Genomic DNA, 22,953 nt, shown 5'->3' on the forward strand with positions numbered 1-22,953 from the left:
GCAACAAGTCTTAATGTCAAGGAGCCGGTCCAACATGATGTAGCTGCATGTGTGCTCAAGAGAAGTTGGGCAAGGAAGGTTAGTCAAGGTTGTATGACTAACGGTTCATCATCAAAGGTGCCTGTTTTCAAAGCTGCAGAAAGTGTGGAGAGGAATATCCACAAAGGTGAAATCAAGACAAGGAATGATGGGGAGGATGTTGTTGAAGAGAAACTTCTTGCCAAGGTGGTCATGGAGGAGTCTCCATTTGAGGTGGAGCTTGACACAAGGGCTGAAGAAGGAGGGCAACAACAACAAACTCACAAAGGGGTTCTACTTGAGGTGGAGCCATCATCAAGTGCAAGGTCCAAGCCCAAGGAATCCATCAAACCTTCCCTAGGTTTTGGATGGATGGACCAAGAAGTTCCAGCCACGTTTCGGAGTGCTATAGGGAGCATGAAGCGGGAAAGTTGGAGAAGTGCATTGATGAAAAGAAATGTGTTCTTAAATCCAAGAGCAATAAGTGCTAAATGGGGATTTAGTGAACAAAGGTTTGGTATGTGGTTTGTGTTGGGAAAATGGCTCACCTAAGGATACAAGGTTGGTTTTGGCGCTGAAAGGAAGATTTTGAATCTGCCTAAAAGCGACCGGTCGCTAGGCATTTGCGACCGGTCGTTTTGAAGCAGATTCGAAGTCTGGAGCAACATCAACGAGCGACCGGTCGCCAGTTCTTTGCGACCGGTCGCAGGAAGCTAGCGACCGGTCGCTTAGCATTTGCGACCGGTCGTTTAGAAGCAGATTCAAGGTCTGGAGGAAAAACCAAAAGCGACCGGTCGCCAGTTCCTGGCGACCGGTCGTCCCAGTCGTGCTGTGACGATTTCTTACGCGTTTTCAACAGTGTTTTCAATGGCTATCGCTTTCCACAAGATTTCAGAGGCTTAGTGGGTCACTTCTGAGTTAAATGAACGTTGACTACCTGCTGGATAGTTGGGAGAGCACTCATGGCTAATTGGTTATCTTATTTCAAAGATATCACTCTCCATTTTCTGGTGTAAGTGGGAGGTGGCTGAGTTGGATTCTATTTACCTACTTGATCTGACATTTAGTCTAAGTGGTGACTAAAGGGAAGAACGTGGAGGACAAGCTGATATCTTATCTCTTGTCTATTGGCTTGTGTAGGAAATGGGGTGAAGTAAGATAACACAAGAGGAGAAAACAAGTTGAATAATTGTAAGTGGAAGAAGCTGGTATTCCAAGTTGAGTTAGAGCTGAAGTTTTAGTTGTGTGTTCAGGAAAACTAAGGGGAGAGCAAGAGAGTTCTCTAAGTGTATCAAGGTGTTGAGCAAGGGTGTGAGAGAAACAGATTGTGAGGGTAGTGTTCTAAGGGGGTTTCCTTTGTAAACCAAAGTTGTAACCTATCTTCATTAGTGAAATTTCTCAAGGTGATCACCAAAGAGGATGTAGGCAATTTGCTGAACCTCTATAAACACTTGTGTCATTTGTGCTTGGTTAATTTCTGTGTGTGTGTGTAAGACTCATCCATCATTGAGTTCTTTGTCCAAAGTCCATCAACAACAAGATCTTAAAAGGGCAGTGAGTTAGTCATTAATTCTCAACAAGTGGTATCAGAGCTGTGTTTGGCAGCTGGAGCTAGTTCTTCTCTTGGAGTGCTAGTGTGTTGAAGATGGCAAGTGACATGGAAGCTGAGAGTGGTAGCAGTTCACAGCATATGAAGCCACCACAGGCAGCAAGTATGAAGGTGGAGTTAAAGCCTTTCACAGGGAAGGAGAACTTCACTCTTTGGCAACGAAGGATGAAGTCAGCTCTTACACAACAACAGCTCCATGTAGTGTTGGTTGGCAAGGAGAAGAAGCCAGCAAGCATGACGGATGATGAGTGGGGAGTTCTTGACGAGTTAGCCAGAGGAGCTATCGAAAACTATCTCTCCGATGAGGTGCTCATCAACGTGATAAAGGATACAGCGAAGCAAACATGGGAGAAGCTCGAAGAGATGTTTGCAGGGAAATCGTTGTCCAACAAACTCTTCCTCAAGGAAGAACTCCTGAATCTTAAGATGGAGGAGGGAGGAAATCTAATGGAACATCTAAGTAGTTTCAATAGATGTGTTGCTGACTTGCAGAGAATGGATGTGAATTATAGTCCGGAGGATAAGGCTCTCATGTTGTTGACATCCTTACCTTCGTCCTATAAACACTTCCGAACCACTCTTATGTTCGGAAAGGTTACTCTTGATTTTGAGCCTGTGGTGCAAGACATCATGACACACCATAGGATGACTCAACGTTCGGGAGAAAACTCTCAAGGTGAAGGTCTAGTTGCAAAGACCGGAGAGAGAGGTCGTTCAAAGAGGCGTGAAGGCAAGAAAGGCAATAGAGGAAGGTCCAAATCCAAGGCGAAAGATGGTTGTTTCGAGTGTGGGTCAAAGGAGCATTGGAAAAAGAATTGCCCCATATGGAAGGAGAAGAAGAACAAAGGGAAGAATGCAGCAAACACAGCGGAGGATGTCACGGAAAGTGATGGTGAGCTTTTGTGTGTTAATAGCAATGTTAAAACAAATGCATTGGCTAATTCTTCAAGGTGTTCCTCTTCCGATTGGATTTTGGATTCCGGATGCTCATATCATATGTGCTCAAACAAGGAGTGGTTTGACACGTATGAGAAAGAAGATAGCAGTGAAGTGATGATGGGGGATGGCTCAATGTGTAGAGTCAAAGGAACCGGTACAATCAAGGTAAAGATGCATGATGGGGCTGTTAGGACGCTTGGAATGGTAAGGCACATTCCAAAGTTGCGTAAGAATCTCATTTCCCTTGGAACTCTTGATAAGAATGGTTATTCATTCAAAGCAAATGGAGGGAAACTCATAGTCTCAAAAGGTTCACTTGTGATTATGAAGGGTGAGATTCAACCTAATTGTCTATATAGGTTGTGTGGTACAACAATCATTGGTGGAGCAGCTGTATCTACAAGCAAGGACTCGGAAGATGAAACTCAGCTTTGGCATTTGAGGCTAGGGCACATGAGTGAGAGGGGCATGCAGGAACTACACAACAGAAAATTGTTGAAAGGTGTTCAAAGTTGCAAGCTTGAGTTCTGCAGATTTTGTACCATGGGAAAGCAATCAAAAATAGCTTTCAAGCAGCGAAACAAAGAGGAAGAAAGCACGGGTGTGCTAGATTATATTCACACGGATGTATGGGGGCCATCACCGGTTAAATCGAAGGGTGGAGCTCGCTATTTTGTGACTTTCTTGGATGATTTTTCCAGGAAGGTTTGGGTCTACTTCATGAAGGAGAAATCTGAGGTCTTCACCAAATTCAAAGAGTGGAAGGCGGAAGTAGAGAACCTAACCGGAAGAAAGATCAAGATCCTAAAGAGTGACAATGGTGGTGAATATAAGGACAGCAAGTTCCTTGAGTTTTGCAAAAGTGAAGGCATTAAGAGGCACTTTACCGTGAAGAAGACACCCCAACAAAATGGAGCTGCGGAGAGGATGAACCGAACTCTCATGGAGCGTGAGAGATGTATGAGAATTCATGCAGGGTTGCCCGAATCTTTTTGGGCAGAAACGGTTAACCACGCTGCCTATTTGGTTAACCGATCGCCTTCAAGAAATCTTGAGTTCAAGTGTGCAGAGGAGGTATGGTCTAAAAGGTCAATCGATTATTCGAATCTTAAGGTGTTTGGGTGCAGTGCATATGCACTTATTCCTAGTGATGAAAGATCCAAGTTGAAGCCAAAGTCTCTTGAATGTATTTTCATTGGATTTGAGAGTGGTGTGAAGGGCTACAAGCTGTGGGATCCAGTGAACCACAAGAAGATACTCAGCAGAAATGTTGTGTTTGATGAGAAGACCATACCTATGAACAAAGTCAAGAATTCAGAGGCAAAGGAGGATGTTGTTGAGAAAGAAACAACCTTTGAAGTTCCACTCAAGAAGGTGTCAAGAAAGACTACTCAGAAACAGCCAACTGAAGACGTTCAGGAGGAGGTGGAGTCCGACATTGAAGAGGAAGAAGTTGGGCAGCATCAACAACACACTCAAGAAGAAGAAGAGGCTCAAGAACAGGTGGAGCCATCATCTATAGCTCGGTCCAGGCCCAAGAGAACCATCAAACCACCTCAAAGGTTTGGATGGGAGATGGATGCAGTTCACTATGCCCTAAATGCTAGTGAAGAAGAACCAACCACGTTCCAAGAAGCTGTTGAGAACAAGGAACGGGAAAGTTGGATGGAAGCTATGATGCAAGAGATGGAATCTCTACACCAAAACTCAGTTTGGGAGTTAGTTCCTAAACCCAAAGGTCGCAAGGTTATTGGCTGCAAATGGGTGTTTAGGAAGAAAGAAGAAATGCATGAGAAGGGTGCCACCTTATTCAAAGCTCGGTTGGTGGCAAAAGGATTCTTGCAAAAGGAGGGAGTTGATTATGATGAAATCTTCTCTCCGGTGGTGAAACATACTTCTATACGACTACTACTCTCCATAGTAGCACAAGAGGACATGGAGGTGGAGCAAATGGATGTGAAGACTGCTTTCCTTCATGGTGAATTGGAGGAAGACATCTACATGAGCCAACCTCAAGGGTTCATTGAAGCAGGGAAGGAAAATCTGGTTTGCAGGTTGAAGAAGTCTTTGTATGGACTGAAGCAATCTCCAAGGCAGTGGAACAAGTGCTTCGATTCTTACATGATGAAGATTGGGTATAGAAGATGTGAATCTGATTGTTGTGTGTACTCTCATGCATTCAAGGATGGTAACTTCATCCTTTTGCTTCTTTATGTTGATGACATGCTAATTGCATGTAAGGACATGTCAAAAATCCAGAATTTGAAGACATTACTTGGAAGGGAGTTTGACATGAAGGATCTTGGTGCTGCACAAAAGATCCTAGGAATGGAGATAAGGAGAGACAGAAAGGAAGGCAAGTTGTGGCTGTCACAAAGCAAGTATATTTCCAAGGTACTTGAAAGGTTTAATATGATGGATTGCAAACCGGTGTCTACTCCTTTGGCGGAGCATTTTAAGTTAAGTGCAAAAGAATGTCCTTCTACGAATGTGGAGAAGGAGGAAATGAGTAAAGTTCCATATGCAAGCTTGGTAGGGTGTCTCATGTATGCAATGGTGTGCACACGCCCCGACTTAGCCCAAGCCGTTAGTGTGGTGTCAAGGTATATGGCGAATCCTGGAAGGCAACATTGGACAGCAGCAAAATGGATTCTCAGGTACTTGAAGGGCACCAAAAGGCTTGGGATATTGTTTGAAAGACAACAAGGAAAGGCATGTGTGTCGGGGTATGTAGATTCTGATTATGCAGGAGATCTAGACAAGAGGAGATCCACCACAGGATATGTCTTCACTTGTGGTGGAGGACCGATTAGTTGGAGAGCAGTGTTACAATCGGTTAGTGCCTTGTCTACTACGGAAGCGGAGTATATGGCTTTAACGGAAGCTTCAAAAGAAGCGGTATGGCTGAAGAGATTGGCAAAGGAATTCGGGATAGCTCAAGACTTGGTGGTGATTCTAAGTGACAGTCAAAGTGCTATTTGCTTAGTGAAGAATCAAGTGTTCCATGGGAGGTCCAAACACATTGATGTGAGATACCACCGGATAAGGGATTGGGTGAATGATGGAGACATCACAATAATGAAGGTTCATACAAATGAGAACGCTTCAGATTGCCTAACAAAGCCAGTCACAACAGCTAAGTTCAAGCATTGTTTGAGCTTGCTCAATCTTGTTACATGCTAAAGATTGAGGTGGAGTTCTTGAGAGTTATTAGGACGATTCTCAAGACATTACAGATGTCCTAGAAGGCAATGATGTCCACAAGGAGTATTAGGCTCGCCATGGTGGAGATTGTTGGGAAAATGGCTCACCTAAGGATACAAGGTTGGTTTTGGCGCTGAAAGGAAGATTTTGAATCTGCCTAAAAGCGACCGGTCGCTAGGCATTTGCGACCGGTCGTTTTGAAGCAGATTCGAAGTCTGGAGCAACATCAACGAGCGACCGGTCGCCAGTTCTTTGCGACCGGTCGCAGGAAGCTAGCGACCGGTCGCTTAGCATTTGCGACCGGTCGTTTAGAAGCAGATTCAAGGTCTGGAGGAAAAACCAAAAGCGACCGGTCGCCAGTTCCTGGCGACCGGTCGTCCCAGTCGTGCTGTGACGATTTCTTACGCGTTTTCAACAGTGTTTTCAATGGCTATCGCTTTCCACAAGATTTCAGAGGCTTAGTGGGTCACTTCTGAGTTAAATGAACGTTGACTACCTGCTGGATAGTTGGGAGAGCACTCATGGCTAATTGGTTATCTTATTTCAAAGATATCACTCTCCATTTTCTGGTGTAAGTGGGAGGTGGCTGAGTTGGATTCTATTTACCTACTTGATCTGACATTTAGTCTAAGTGGTGACTAAAGGGAAGAACGTGGAGGACAAGCTGATATCTTATCTCTTGTCTATTGGCTTGTGTAGGAAATGGGGTGAAGTAAGATAACACAAGAGGAGAAAACAAGTTGAATAATTGTAAGTGGAAGAAGCTGGTATTCCAAGTTGAGTTAGAGCTGAAGTTTTAGTTGTGTGTTCAGGAAAACTAAGGGGAGAGCAAGAGAGTTCTCTAAGTGTATCAAGGTGTTGAGCAAGGGTGTGAGAGAAACAGATTGTGAGGGTAGTGTTCTAAGGGGGTTTCCTTTGTAAACCAAAGTTGTAACCTATCTTCATTAGTGAAATTTCTCAAGGTGATCACCAAAGAGGATGTAGGCAATTTGCTGAACCTCTATAAACACTTGTGTCATTTGTGCTTGGTTAATTTCTGTGTGTGTGTGTAAGACTCATCCATCATTGAGTTCTTTGTCCAAAGTCCATCAACAACAAGATCTTAAAAGGGCAGTGAGTTAGTCATTAATTCTCAACAGTTTGCATATCAAGGGAAGTCCAAGGTTCAAGGTTCCAAGGAGGCAAGGAGCAATGAATTTGGCAAGGGGGAACTCTTTTCTGCACAAGAGGTCCATGTTACTCAAGTTTAGGCTTGGGTGGAGCACCTTCCACCAAAGGTGCATTGAGGCAAGATGTGTATTGCCATGGTGGAGCTCTTGGAAATTACTAGAACGATTTCTAAGAGGTTGAAGAGGTTCTAGAGGTCAACAATGTTTCACGGGGTGATAAAATGGTTCGCCAAGGTGGAGATTGTTGGAAAATGGCTCACATTTAGGTTGCAAGTGAAGGAGGCAGCGACCGGTCGCAAGGTTTGGGCGACCGGTCGTTTTTGGACAGATTCGAAGTTTGAAGAAATCACAGAAAGCTACCGGTCGCAAGGTATCAGCGACCGGTCGCTAGGTATCCAAATGGTCGTAGCGACCGGTCGCAAGGTATCAGCGACCGGTCGCTCCTGTGCTGTGCTGATGTTTTCTTACGTGTTTTCAACTGTGTTTTCGGTGGCTATCGCTTTCCAACTAATTGCAGGTGCTTAATGGGTCACTTCTGAGTTAAAAGAAGGTGGACTACCTGCTGTATAGTTGGGAGAGCACTCATTGCCAATTGGTTGTCTTGGTTTGGAGAATCCATTCTCCATTTTCTGGTTTTGTTGGAAGGTGGCTGAAGTGGGATTTGTTTACTTGCATGATCTGATCTTTAGTCTAAGTGGGAGACTAAAGGAAGGAACGTGGAAGACAAGATGGTGCCTTATCTTGTGTCCATTGGTTTGTGTAGGTAATGGAGATAAAGCAAGACATTATAAGATGAGAAAGCAAGTTGAAGTTATGTGTGGTTAATCTCAAGGTGGTCAAGTAGCTGGGTGCTATTGTGTTCAAAGGAGGTTAACTCACCAAGGGAGAACGTGAGGGAGAGCATTCAGTTCAAGTTAGGAGCTGAGTTGGGGTCTTGAGAGTCTAGACACCAAGGAGGGAAACACCAAGGGTTGTGAGAGTGTTCACAAGTGCATCAAAGTGTTGAGCAAGGGGTGTGAGAGAAAAGAGAGCTTGGGGAGAGAATAGAGTTCTAAGGGGGTTTTTCTGTGTAAAACCAAAGTTGTAACTTATTCTTTCATGAAGTGAATTTCTCAAGGGGATCACCAAGAGGATGTAGGCAATTGCTGAACCTCTATAAATTCTTGTGTCACTTTGTGCTTGGTTGTTGTCTCAAGTGTGTGTGTGTGATTCATCCATCATTGTGTGTGTCACAAAGTCCATCAACAACAAGATCATTAGGGGGAGTGAGTGAAAGTGTTTGTCAATATTTTCACAACAGGGTTGTCATAAAAATGGTTGGGGGCATAAGGTTCTCCAACAAATATACAGACTTAACAGCTAACAACTTCAGATTGGGATGGAAGACAAAGCCATGTGATCCTTCAAATTCTTATGTCACTTGCCAACCCAACCATATTTTCTTCCATCCATTTCTTTCCACATTCCTGGTATTTCCCTATCCACCCTTTCAAATTCATCTATATAATATATATTATTGGAAGTTGTCCAGCGTTTTTTGTTTGTCTGTGTATTCCCGTTCCCCATGTAGTTCTCTTTCTTGTGTTTAGGAACTCTTTGTATAGAAGGTTGTTCTTAATTAAAGGGGCTGCCGTTTACCTTCCCTAAGTCTCATGTAGGAGGGTTTGTCTCCTTTATATTCATCTCTGCACAATTGTAATAGATTATGATTTGATAATACAAAATACAACTCTTTAGAAATTCAATATGGTATCAGAGCAGGGAAAATAATCTGCTTCTGCGTTACTTCTATCTGATCTCCTTCAACCTTCAAAATGGCTGAAGATAATCCTTTTGGGTCTGAAGCAGAAAGTTCACAAGTTCCTTCATCCGTGAATTTGTCTGAGGTGGATGTAAATCCAAATCAAAGATTAAGCTCAGTCTTGTTGAATGAGTTTAACTACTTGCCCTGGTCGAGAGCAGTATCTCTTGCTCTAGGAGGAAGGTCCAAGTTAGGATTCATAAATGGAAGCATCGAAGCCCCTGATGCTTCTTCATCAACTTATGAATCCTGGCTTAGCAAAGATCAGCTGGTTATGTCGTGGCTCCTAAATTCTATGGAACGTAAACTAGCTGAAATATTCAGTTAACTCTGAATCATCATCCAAGCTATGGGAGACTGTCAAGGAAATGTACAGCAGTCAGAACAATGCTGCACGCGTTTTCCAATTGAAGAAGGACATCTCCAACCTGCAACAAGAAGGAAAGCCTTTTGTACAACTTCTAGGTAGCATGAAGAGCATGTGGAATGAGCTGGAAACATATCGCCCGCATACAACTGATGCTTCTACGTTACTAAAGAGGGCTGAAGAAGACAAGATATTTCAACTCTTGTCCAGTCTTGACTCAGAATATGAAGACCTACGAAGCCACATACTCATGAACACCGAACTCCCTTCCTTCACCAGTGTATGTTCAACTATTCAACGTGAAGAAGTACGTAGAAAAGTCATGAACATTGGTACAAAGGCCAATGTATCTGAAGCAAGGGCTTATCTAACCAACGAGAGGAAGTACAGAGGGAAGCATCCAAACTTGAAGTGCCAACACTGTAACTACCCTGGTCATGTTAAGGAGACATGTTGGATTTTGCACCCAGAATTAAAACCTAATTTCATGAAAGAAAACAAGGGCTCACAAAGGCTGAATCGTACTACACACAGAGCCAACCATGCATCTGTCTCCATCTTCAATGGATCTGATACACTCAAGAACTTCACAGCAAATCCAACTGCACTTATAAATGAGTTTGCATCGTATCTTCAAAGCAAAAATGGAGGGGCTGGAAGTAACCATACAACCAGTATTGAAGATGGAAACTCGTCAGCGTTGCTAGGCAAGTTTGCTGGTTTTCTGGCAGACACTGAACACATACCTCAACAAGACAGGCAAGGTGTCATGAATGCTTTCAAAACTGCTCTTAATGTAAATATGTTGCATGATTTTTGGGTTGTAGATTCGGGTGCCACAGATCACATGACCAACCATGTGTCTAAGTTTCATAAGTTTGAAAAATTATCAAAACCTTCTCAAGTCTCAATTGCAAATGGTGAGGGTGCTGATGTCTTGGGAAAGGGAAAAATCAATTTGATGTCAGATAAAATTGAGTCAGTGGCCTTATATGTTCCTTCCTTTCCATTTCAACTGCTATCTGTGGGAAAAATCACCAATAACTTGAATTGTTTAGCCATCTTCTCTCCTCACAATGTCATTTTTCAGGATTGTGTCACCAAGAAGACGATTGGTGAAGGGTTTTTTCTAGATGGCCTCTATTACATATCAAAGAGCAGTCCCAGAGTTTTTCAAGCCAAGTCCACCTCGCTTCAAGATAACCAATTGTGGCATCAACGTTTAGCTCATCCTTCGCAACCTATTTTGTCAACCTTGTTGCCAAACCTAGGGAAGGATTCCATTTCATGTGAAACCTGCCATATGTCTAAGGCCACTAGACTACCTTTTAGCTCATCTTTATCCAGGGCTAGTAAGATGTTTGAACTTGTTCATTCGGATGTATGGGGGCCAACGAGTGAATCTTTTGATGGTTTTAAGTATTTTGTAATTTTTGTGGATGATTTCTCTAGAGCCACATGGTTGTACCTTTTAAAGTCTAAAAACGAAGTTATGGAAGTGTTTAAGGATTTTCATAATCTTGTTACAAACCATTTCTCTTCTCAAATTCAAACCTTAAGGTCTGACAATGGCACCGAATATATGTCCCATGTCATGACACAATATTTGAGCAATCATGGCATCATGCATCAAACAAGTTGTGTTGGCACTCCTCAACAAAATGGCATAGCGGAAAGAAAAAACCGTGATTTACTTGAAAAAACTAGAGCTTTAATGCTACAAATGAATGTACCAAAGAGATTTTGGTCTCAAGGAGTCATGGGAGCGGCTTACCTCATTAATAGACTACCTAGCCGAGTCTTGGGCTTTAAATCTCCCATAGAGGTCATGAAAGGAAGAAAAGTTGATATTTCACATCTTAGAGTCTTTGGTTGTATTTGTTTTGTTCATGTCCAACCTCATCATCGAGATAAATTGGACCCTAGAGCTGTTAAATGCATCTTTCTTGGTTATTCATCAACACAAAAGGGATATAAGTGCTATAATCCCCAACTGAGAAAAATGATTGTGTCTAAAGATGTTCGATTCCATGAAACTAATCCTTTTTACAGCAAGTTACTTGAAACCACAATTCAAGGGGAGTGTGTCTTGGATTTGTTTCCTCTACCAAGAATTGAGCTCAACATTCCTTATGCTTCAACAAATAAAAGTCTCAGTGTACCATTCACTGAGAGTAACAATGAAGCCACTCAGCCTGATGAGACACTGCATGAGGATGGTGACAACCAAGGTGAACTTCAAGATGTATCTGAAGATTTGAATGAGTGTGAGACAACACTTGCAGCACCACGACGCAATCCTATGCGTGATAGACAACCCCCCACAAGGTTTCAAGATTTTGTCACCTACAAACCCAAGCATCCGATCTCCCATTGTGTATCATACCAAAGGGTGACTCCCTCACATGCTGCATTTCTAAACAATATTTCAAGTTACAGTGAGCCTCAGAATTTTCATGAGGCTAACAACCATGCTGTGTGGAAAGAGGCAATGCAAGAAGAACTTAAAGCTCTAGACCAGCACCAAACCTGGAGCATCACCAAACTTCCAAAAGGAAAAAGGGCAGTGGGTTGTAAGTGGATCTATAAGATCAAATTTAATTCAGATGGTTCCATTGAGAGGCATAAAGCAAGGCTGGTGGCTCGGGGATTCACTCAAACATTCGAGGTGGATTACAAAGAAACATTTGCACCTGTTGCGAAAATGAACTCAGTTAGGGTTCTATTGTCTGTTGCGGTCAACAAGGGATGGTCCATGTATCAGATGGACGTGAAGAATGCTTTTTTGCACGGTGATCTCGAAGAAGAAGTCTACATGAAATTGCCACCAGGACATCCTCAAAACAATGAACCTGATTTAGTGTGCAAATTGCACAAATCAATTTATGGACTGAAACAATCTCCTCGAGCTTGGTATGCCAAGCTAAGTTCAGTTCTTCAGAGTATTGGTTTCAAAAGAAGTAATGCCGATTCATCATTGTTTGTTCGCACTGGAGCTGTGGGAAAATTAGTTGTGTTGATCTATGTCGATGACTTAATAATTACAGGTGATAATGCTGAAGAGATCTCCAAGCTCAAACAATCACTTCAACAAAGGTTTGCAATTAAAGACCTTGGTGTTTTGAAGTATTTTCTTGGAATAGAAATGGCAACTTCACACAAGGGATTATTTCTTAATCAAAGAAAGTATGTTATCGATCTGCTCAAGGAAGCTAACATGAGCAATGTGTTGAAAAAATGGCTCACATTTAGGTTGCAAGTGAAGGAGGAAGCGACCGGTCGCTGGGTATTTGCGACCGGTCGTTTCAAAGCAGAAACGAAGTCTGGAACGAAGTCGACGAGCGACCGGTCGCCAGACATTTGCGACCGGTCGCCCTGGCAATGTGTACTATAACATATCCAAAATTCAGCCCCATTGGATAAATCTGGAGTCCGTTACCTAGCAAACACAGAACCATGCTCAGGATGGATCTTATCAGCGCGGAAAATGAGTTAGCAATTTGTTTCGGCCTTAACTTCTTCCTCCGACCTTGGATTGGCCCAAATAACATATGGCTGGAAAGAAGACATTCTGAACTTCAATTTAGAGTGCTTAAAGTCCTAATTTGATTAAGAGAAGCCCAAGTTGTAAGCCCTTGAAGTTGCTGGTCATGCTGACCTCAGCATGTGCTGGTTGGATGCTTGGTCATGGTGAGCTAGGTATGAGCTATCATTTCTGGTTGGAAGCTTGGTCATGGTGACATGAAGATGAGCTAGGGCTGCTGGTGGTATTTAGTGGTGAAGTGCATCAACCAATTCAAGATTTTCTAATACAAGTGCATCACCCATTTCAGATTTTCTAATACAAGTGCATCACCCATTTCAGATTTTATAATTCAAGTGTTGTATGCATTAGTCTTATTGAATTCTGATTTTCACTTCCCCTAGGCCTATAAATAGGGAAGTTCTCTAAGCTTGTAATAACACCCCAAGGGGGGGGAGCTCTCAAACACTTCTCTAGAGCTCCCTTCCCTTCTCTCCCTCAAATTCTCTTAGTTTCCCTTTGTAGTTCTCAATTGTTGTAATAAGATCATTCTATTAAATTTTCTTTGTACTAAATATCAAACACTTTTCCTTTCTCTTCTTCTAATTCTCTAAAGCTTTCAAACACATGTTCTTCCAAAATCCTCAAAGTTCTCAAACATCTCTCTACTTCCCTTCTCTTCCAAAAGTCTCCATGTCTCAAACACTTCACAAACACATTTCTCTTCCTTCCCTAAGTTCTCAAATTCTCCAAGTTCACAAACATCCTCCAAGTTCTCAACCACTCTCTTCCAAATTCTCAAAGTTCCTAAACACTCTCTTCCAAAATCCACAAAGCTCTCAAAACACCTCTCTACTTTCTTCTCCAAATCCTCCAAGTTCTCAAACACTCTCTTCCAAATTCCCCATGTCTTAAACACATTCCCTTCCAAAATCCTCAAAGCTCTCAAACACATGTTCTTCCAAAATTCTCTAAAGTTCCCAAACACTTTCTTCTCCCTCCTCAAAGTTCTCAAACACTTCCTTTCTTCCTCAAAGTTCTCTTAGTTTCCTTAATGTTTTCTTAGTTGTAATTTATTTTTCTTTGTTATGTAAATTCTTTTCTTAAGTTTTCAAGTTGAATTAGTTTCCAAGTTTCAATTATGGTTTTTGTTCTTATTCATTATGCTTATAAGTTAATATGCTAGTTTGAATGATTGATCACCATTTAGGCTTGCATGTTAGCTATCTTGGTTTGAATTAAGAGTATACACCATGCTTTAATTCGAATTGAACTATGAATAGGGAGAGTATGTATGGACATTCGACAACAGGGATTAGATACATACTTGGTTGTTTAAAATGTTCTTCTATGCTTAATGGGTTCCTAATGCTTAATTTTAGGTTAGACAACAAATGATCAAATTAGGGAATTAGGAACACAAGGTTATGACCACACACCATGGCTTAATCATACTTTAGCTAGAATCAATCCATTAATCTAAATTGAACTTGGGAACTTATTTGCTTGAGTTACTTATTTCTTTCTTCCTTGTTTTATGTTCTTTGTTTTTGTTTCTATTTTGTGTAGGGAAACTAAATTGGATCATTCAATCACCAATCCCTGTGGAATCGACCTCGCACTTACATATGCTATACTACCAACGGTTCGTGCACTTGCGAGTATCACAAGTTGAGGATGCAGCTTAATCCATTTTGGTGGAGCTAAATCTACGCAACAAGGGACTGTGAAGATCAAGTTGCAAGGTGGTGAAGTTTGGACTCTTAGTGAGGTAAGGTTTGTACCTGCACTAAGAACGAATCTAGTCTCTCTTGGTTCTTTGGATAGAGAAGGTTGCTCTTACAAGGCCAAAGGAGGGAAGCTCATGGTCACACAAGGTTCTGTGGTGGTTATGAAGGGGGAGATTCAACCAAACAACACATACAAGCTCTTGGGTGGTGCAGAGATTTGTACCAAGGAAGAGCAAGCAACAAGTCTTAATGTCAAGGAGACGGTCCAACATAATGTAGCTGCAAGTGTGCTCAAGAGAAGTTGGGCAAGGAAGGTTAGTCAAGGTTGTATGACTAACGGTTCATCATCAAAGGTGCCTGATTTCAAAGCTGCAGAAAGTGTGGAGAGGAATATCCACAAAGGTGAAATCAAGACAAGGAATGATGGGGAGGATGTTGTTGAAGAGAAGCTTCTTGCCAAGGTGGTCATGGAAGGGACTCCATTTGAGGTGGAGCTTGACACAAGGGCTGAAGAAGGAGGGCAACAACAACAAACTCACAAAGGGGTTCTACTTGAGGTGGAGCCATCATCAATTGCAAGGTCCGGGCCCAAGGAATCCATCAAACCTTCCCTAGGTTTTGGATGGATGGACCAAGAAGTTCCAACCACGTTTCGGAGTGCTATAGGGAGCATGAAGCGGGAAAGTTGGAGAAGTGCAATGATGAAAAGAAAGGTGTTCTTAAATCCAAGAGCAATGTGTGCTAAGTGGGGATTTAGTGAACAAAGGTTTGGTATGTGGTTTGCATATCAAGGGAAGTCCAAGATTCAAGGTTCCAAGGAGGCAAGGAGCAACGAATTTGGCAAGGGGGAACTCTTTTCTGCACAAGAGGTCCATGTTACTCAAGTTTAGGCTTGGGTGGAGCACCTTCCACCAAAGGTGCATTGAGGCAAAGAGGTGTATTGCCATGGTGGAGTTCTTGGAAATTACTAGAACGATTTCTAAGAGGTTGAAGAGGTTCTAGAGGTCAACAATGGTTCACGGGTTGATTAAATGGTTCGCCAAGGTGGAGATTGTTGAAAAAATGGCTCACATTTAGGTTGCAAGTGAAGGAGGAAGCGACCGGTCGCTGGGTATTTGCGACCGGTCGTTTCAAAGCAGAAACGAAGTCGACGAGCGACCGGTCGCCAGACATTTGCGACCGGTCGCCCTGGCACAGATTCGAAGTCTGAAGAAATCACAGAAAGCGACCGGTCGCAAGGTATCCGCGACCGGTCGCTCCTGTGCTGTGCTGATGTTTTCTTACGTGTTTTCAACTGTGTTTTCGGTGGCTATCGCTTTCCAACTAATTGCAGGTGCTTAATGGGTCACTTCTGAGTTAAAAGAAGGTGGACTACCTGCTGTATAGTTGGGAGAGCACTCATTGCCAATTGGTTGTCTTGGTTTGGAGAATCCATTCTCCATTTTCTGGTTTTGTTGGAAGGTGGCTGAAGTGGGATTTGTTTACCTGCATGATCTGATCTTTAGTCTAAGTGGGAGACTAAAGGAAGGAACGTGGAAGACAAGATGGTGCCTTATCTTGTGTCCATTGGTTTGTGTAGGTAATGGGATGTAAAGCAAGACATTATAAGTTGTGAAAGCAAGTTGAAGTTAAGTGTGGTTAATCTCAAGGTGGTCAAGTAGCTGGGTGCTATTGTATTCAAAGGAGGTTAACTCACCAAGGGAGAACGTGAGAGAGAGCAATCAGTTCAAGTTTAGAGCTGAGTTGGGGTCTTGAGAGTCTAGACACCAAGGAGGGAAACACCAAGGGTTGTGAGAGTGTTCACAAGTGCATCAAAGTGTTGAGCAAGGGGTGTGAGAGAAAAGAGAGCTTGGGGAGAGAATAGAGTTCTAAGGGGGTTTTTCTGTGTAAAACCAAAGTTGTAACTTATTCTTTCATGAAGTGAATTTCTCAAGGGGATCACCAAGAGGATGTAGGCAATTGCTGAACCTCTATAAATTCTTGTGTCACTTTGTGCTTGGTTGTTGTCTCAAGTGTGTGTGTGTGATTCATCCATCATTGTGTGTGTCACAAAGTCCATCAACAACAAGATCATTAGGGGAGTGAGTGAAAGTGTTTGTCCATTTTCACAACACAATGCTAAACCAGCAATAACTCCCCTTGATAGCAAGCTTAAACTCAGCTTGGAGGGCACGCCACTCACGAATATAAGCTATTATCAAAGACTTGTTGGTAAGTTGATCTACCTAACAATCACCAGACCTGACATAACATATTCAGTGAGTATCGCAAGCCAATTCATGCAATCTCCCACAGTCGAACATTTGAACCTTGTTAAAAGGATCCTACGCTACTTAAAAGGGTCTGTGGGTCGTGGCATCATCATGAAGAAGAATGAGAACACCCAAATCATGGGATATTGCGATGCTGATTGGGCAGGAAACGCAATCGATCGCAAGTCCACAACTGGTTACTGTACTTTCGTAGGTGGGAACCTGGTCACATGGAAGAGTAAAAAGCAAACTGTCATCGCAAGATCAAGTGCCGAAGCTGAATACCGAGCAATGGCCTCAACTGCGTGTGAACTGATATGGCTAAAGGGTCTTCTATGTGATTTAGATGTGTTTACAACTCATCCTATGTCCTTATTCTGTGATAACCAGGCAGCAATGCACATAGCATCAAACCCAGTGTTTCATGAGAGAACGAAACACATCGAAGTTGACTGTCATTATGTTCGGGAACAAGTCCAGTCGCAGGTGATTCAGACCCATTATACAAGAAGCTTCGATCAGTTGGCCGACATATTCACCAAACCTTTGGCTTCTCATCAGTTTCAAAGGCTTCTGTCCAAGCTTGGATCCATCAACCTTCTGGATCCAGCTTGAGGGGGAGTATTGGAAGTTGTCCAGCGTGCCAGCATTGTATTGGAAGTTGTCCAGCGTTTTTTGTTTGTCTGTGTATTCCCGTTCCCCATGTAGTTCTCTTTCTTGTGTTTAGGAACTCTTTGTATAGAAGGTTGTTCTTAATTAAAGGGGCTGCCGTTTACCTTCCCTAAGTCTCATGTAGGAGGGTTTGTCTCCTTTATATTCATCTCTGCACAATTGTAATAGATTATGATTTGATAATACAAAATACAACTCTTTAGAAATTCAATATATATATATATACAGACACTTCCATACTATCCCATAAACAAATCAACTCTTCATCATCATCTCTACTAAATCTTTTCTTCGAATCAATTTTCAACTCCAATCTCTTTCAACAGTGTTAATACAGACTCTTAAGACATGGCTATCCGATTGCCTAGTATTATGCATGCTAAGCAGATTCTCCGACGCGGACGTTTTCTTGCAAACGGAGCAGCTTCAACATCTTCAGTAGGTGTTCCAAAAGGCTTTTTGGCTGTATATGTTGGAGAAAGCGAAAAAAAGCGATACATGGTTCCGATTTCATTCTTGAGTCAGCCTTCATTTCAAGAGTTGCTAAGTGAGGCAGAAGAAGAATTTGGATTTGACCATCCAATGGGTGGACTCACAATCCCTTGCAGAGAAGAAATCTTCATTAATCTCACTTCTCAGTTAAGGGACCTGTGATTTGTGATTAAAATATAAATTATCAGAGACAATTATGTAAAGACTTATATGACCAGTTGAGGAAGTTGTAAATAGAAATTGTAGACAAACTTTACATTTGTTATCGATTACAGAAAGAGCAACATTAAAGGATATTGTTTCTCTTTGGATTCTGATATGATTTCAGTCCATTACCTTGCTTACTTTCTTTTCCTGTCACTTTTTTTTTTTTTTGGGTATTCCTTTTATTTTTTATCACTTCGTACATGGTTTAGATTGTCCTTGATACAATATTAATTTATTAACAAATTTAAGCAACATGGACTGTTTGTATCGACTTCATAAATGTAACTTCAGACATTTACATGTCTCTTATGATGGTTTTTGCCATTTGTTGATAATCACAATAGAAATTCAGTCATTTCAAAGCTGAAAGTACACAAAAGGGCTAGCAAGTTCATGTACTGAATGAACAAAAGATAACATAATGCTTTAAGATAACAGTATGTTATTGCCATGAGGAGTTTCAAGAATTCCACAGCTATCTCAAACAAATGAGAGTCATCAGATGGGATAAGCAGGGATCTGCTGAGAGCTCAAGAAGCCACAAAGCCACCAAAAGGCAACATTCCTATCTATATATCGAGAACTTAATGGTAGAACTATTAAACAATTTTTTGAGTTACAGCATTGTAATCTATAAAAATTATGAAATCATTCGATTACTTAGCAACAAGCATCAAATGGAACCAACACGGACATGATATTTTCCATGTGCTTTGGTGAACCTAAGTCACAAATATCAATAGGGTAGAAAATCTCATATATGAATGTATCTGCAGATATCTTATAGGGAAAGACACCCCAATCATAATTTTGAGAGACTGGATTCACTGGAATATGAAAACGCAGTTTAATTCAAGATCCAAATCTGTTTGAGGCACCATGTATAAAGAAGTATGAGTAACCAATTATACTTCAGTTCTTGTGCAAAGCTGCTGCCATTCAGTTCTTGTGAAAACTATAAGACAAGAATGGATGAGCATTTATCTTATGTTATATATTCTTGTATATTCCTGTAGAGTAACAAAGAAGTTTACATAGAATTACAAGACAACAAATTTGACTTCCTTTGAGTTCAAAATTGGAGTGATGATTTTTGGAACAATGGTTTTGTGGACCTCATCATATCATCATTTTTCTGCGGCAAAATGTTCTATGATATTGCTCAGATCACAAGCAGCTTCAGCATTACAGAAGGGTGAACTGATTCTATGGATGATCCATTGTAGCCTCTTTTTCCATCCAAACCCAGTGGTTTCTGAAATAATGATGCTTTGGATATGATCACATCAAAATCCTTCATCAGCTTGACTCAGTGAAATGAGGATCTTTTCAATGATTTTGAAAATCAATTCATGCTCAGTCATACACTTAAGCGGGAAGTAAGATCTAGGAAGGTGTTTTCACTGCAGGGGATTGTGATACCACCCATGGGATGATCATATCCAAATTCTTCTTCAGCTTGACTCAGCAAATCCAGGAATAAAGGTTCATTCAAATATGATACCGGAATCACAAACCGCTTCTTCTGGCTCTCTCCAACATACACTGCAAAATAGCCTTTTGGGATATCTGTCTTTGATTCAGCTGTCTGGTTTGAAGTAGATCGAGATCGAATGAGACTTCTCTTTGCATTAACAATTCCAGGCAACCGGAAACCCATGGCTTTTATATGCTCAAGAGGACAAAAGAAGAAGAAAAAGAATGCAAAGTACTTGGAAAAAAAAGAGAAAGGTTTGATGCTTGGGAAGGTGAAGACTTTAGTTGCTCAAGATGAACTTGATCATGTGTGTATATATAGATGAAATGGTATGCAGAAAACCGTATGGTACACTACTTGAAATGATTGGTGAAGAGGCACTGAGAGGGGAAGCAATTAGGGCCACTTGCTTGTACCAAATCACATGGGTTTGTCTTCCTGCTTATGCAACTCATCCTCCAAAAAATTATATGGATAATGGCCAAACTCTAACCTTGTGGAGAAACAGCATCCCTGCCTAGCAATCTTCTCTGTGTAACAGACAGCGAAAGGGACCACCAGATGTGAGATTTCAATCCAATAAAAAATAATCCTCTTAGAGAAGAGGCCCATATTGTTGAGAATTAATGACTAACTCACTGCCCTTTTAAGATCTTGTTGTTGATGGACTTTGGACAAAGAACTCAATGATGGATGAGTCTTACACACACACACAGAAATTAACCAAGCACAAATGACACAAGTGTTTATAGAGGTTCAGCAAATTGCCTACATCCTCTTTGGTGATCACCTTGAGAAATTTCACTAATGAAGATAGGTTACAACTTTGGTTTACAAAGGAAACCCCCTTAGAACACTACCCTCACAATCTGTTTCTCTCACACCCTTGCTCAACACCTTGATACACTTAGAGAACTCTCTTGCTCTCACCTTGGTTTTTCTGAACAAAGCTCTCACAAGAAACTCTAACTTGTTTCCAGCTTTTGCCACTACATTTGTTCAACATTCTTTCTCCCTTGTGTTATCTTACTTCATCCCATTACCTACACAGGCCAATGGACAAAAGATAGGATATCTGATTGTCCTCCACGTTCTTTCCTTTTAGTCACCACTTAGACTAAGGGTCAGATTAGGTAGGTAATACAATCCCACTCAGCCACCTCCATTAAACCAGAAAATGGAGAGGAGATTAATCAAAATAGGATAACCAATTAGCCATGAGTGCTCTCCCAACTATCCAGCAGGTAGTCAACTCTCTTTTACCTCAGAAGTGATCCATTAAGCACCTGCAAACTCGTGGAAAGCGATAGCCATTGAAAAGACAGTTGAAAATACGTAAGCAAAGCATCACAGCACGACTGGAGCGACCGGTCGTCAGGAATGGGCGACCGGTCGCCAGAATTTTTCCCTCCAGACTTTGAATCTGCTTCTAAGCGACCGGTCGCAAATGTCCAGCGACCGGTCGCTCGTGTGCCTGCGACCGGTCGCAAAGAACTAGCGACCGGTCGCTCTTCAGTTTTGCTTCCAGACTTCGAATCTGCTTCAAAACGACCGGTCGCAAATGTCCAGCGACCGGTCGCTTTTAGGCAGATTCAAAATCATCCTTTGAGCGCCAAAAAACTTTGTATCCTTTTAGGTGAGCCATTTTTTCCAACACATATATGTTGGACTAATCACTACTTACTGTTCAAGATTAGGTCTGCTAACCCTTAATTGCAAAGACATGTTCTTGAATAATGAATTCATTGAATTGAATGCATGCTCATTCAAAGTCACGGAAAGATAACCGACAGAACGGCATATGTGCCCTACCCAATGAAAGCTTGTGTGACAGGACAACTAAGTTGTTAGCTTGTGTGGCAAACAATTAGTCTTCTTTTTCTTTAATTGTGCTTTGAAAGCAAGAATTTTTGTGGTGCTATTGGAATTTGACATGGGGCCTGGATAAGAATGGATGCTCTATAGCTTGATTGGTTGGGATGGGAGAACCAAACAACCCTACCATGTGTCTTTGTTCTTTCATCTATGACGTTCAGTTTCAACAAGCAAAGGAAGTATTCATTTGTATGAACACTCTGGACTGGCACCAGAAAAAGGAACTGGTAAAACATTTGACCATCAGTTTCAATTGTTTATTGAAAGAGTGGAAACATGGAACTGATGATTCAGATACAACACATAATAAATGGCAGGAATTCCGTTCCGCAGTATATTTCAAAGAGCTTTGCAAAAAAATAGAAATAAAATTCTAGGTGAAAAAAATGATCCTGCATTGGCTGAGATCTTATTTTTGAAAAGCTGCACATGCAGTAGCTAATGTGTACATATTTAATTTGGTCGAAAGAATGCTAGTTAATCTATTGCTGTCAAGAAATTATTGACATAGATATGTCTGAAGCCTGTCCTTGATTGAAAGGAAGCTTTTGTTATCCACAAATCTCTCTGAAATTTCAAGTGGGGTTTATAGGTTGTCATAAAACTGGTTGGGGGCATAATGTTCTCCAACAAATATACAGACTTAACAGCTACCAATTTGTTCATATTGAGATGGGAGACAAGGCCAAGTGATCCTTCAAATTCTTATGTCACTTGCCAACCCCAACATATTTGCTTCCATTCATTTCTTTCCACATTCCTGATATTTTCCTACATACCTTTCCAATTTTCATCTGTATATATATGCATACACAATTATCCCATAAACAAATCAACTCCACATCCACCATCTTAACCTAAATCTTTTCTTCCAGTCAATTTTCAACTTCAAGCTCTTCCAAAGTGATAACACAGACTTTTAAACATGGCTATCCGATTGCCTGGTATTATTCGTGCTAAGCAGATTCTCCGACAAGGAAGTCTTTTCGCAAACCGAGCAGATTCGACATCTTCCATAGGTGTTCCAAAAGGCTTCTTACCAGTGTATGTTGGAGAGAGCAAAAGAAAGCATGGTTCTGATTTCATTCTTGAGTCAGCCTTCATTTCAAGAGTTGCTAAGTAAGGCAGAGGAAGAATTTGGATTTGACCATCCAATGGGTGGACTCACAATCCCTTGCAGAGAAGAAATCTTCATTAATCTCACTTCTCAGTTGAATGGCATGTGATTTATCGCTCAAAGATAAATTATCAGAAACAATTTTGTAAAGACTTGTGCATTCTCTTGTTTCTATGTTTTCCAGCATAAGAAGGGATTCTAACTTGTATGACCAGTTGAGGAAGTTGTAAATAGAAATTGTTCACACTGTACATTTGTTATTGATTTTAGAATACATTGGGATAATAGACCAAAAATAAACAGAATACATTGGGATAGCTCTATGCCGGAAAAAAATTCCTTTTACCTTGTTAAATTTATTTTCCTGTCCTCGATACAATATTAACAGAATTTAAGTAACATGAAGGGGTGAAAGAACAACACACAGAAGTATGGTCTGTTTGCACCAACTGCAGACATGTAACTTCCGACATTTACATGTCTCTAATGATGGTTTTCCAA

At 41.4% G+C, this 22,953-nt stretch overlaps 1 protein-coding gene and 2 pseudogenes across 2 annotated transcripts; 2 read left to right on the top strand and 1 right to left on the bottom strand.

The window, feature by feature from the left end:
* The first annotated feature begins 8,244 nt into the window (after window positions 1-8,244).
* Window positions 8,245-18,087, top strand: LOC110760596 (auxin-responsive protein SAUR21 pseudogene; annotated as a pseudogene). Its single transcript, XR_015826246.1, has 2 exons — window positions 8,245-8,408; window positions 17,611-18,087. The product of XR_015826246.1 is annotated as an auxin-responsive protein SAUR21 pseudogene (transcript).
* Window positions 18,088-18,943: 856 nt separating this feature from the next.
* On the bottom strand, window positions 18,944-19,930 carry LOC110760588 (auxin-induced protein 15A-like). Its single transcript, XM_021962888.2, has one exon. The coding sequence runs from the start codon at window positions 19,641-19,643 to the stop codon at window positions 19,344-19,346; it is 300 nt and encodes a 99-aa protein (XP_021818580.1). The 5' UTR covers window positions 19,644-19,930; the 3' UTR covers window positions 18,944-19,343.
* Window positions 19,931-21,849: 1,919 nt separating this feature from the next.
* Window positions 21,850-22,703, top strand: LOC110760593 (auxin-induced protein X10A-like; annotated as a pseudogene).
* The last annotated feature ends 250 nt before the right edge of the window (window positions 22,704-22,953 follow it).

The sequence above is a fragment of the Prunus avium genome, chromosome 8, assembly GCF_965620075.1.
Source record: "Prunus avium chromosome 8, drPruAviu1.hap1.1, whole genome shotgun sequence".
NCBI lineage: Eukaryota > Viridiplantae > Streptophyta > Magnoliopsida > Rosales > Rosaceae > Prunus > Prunus avium.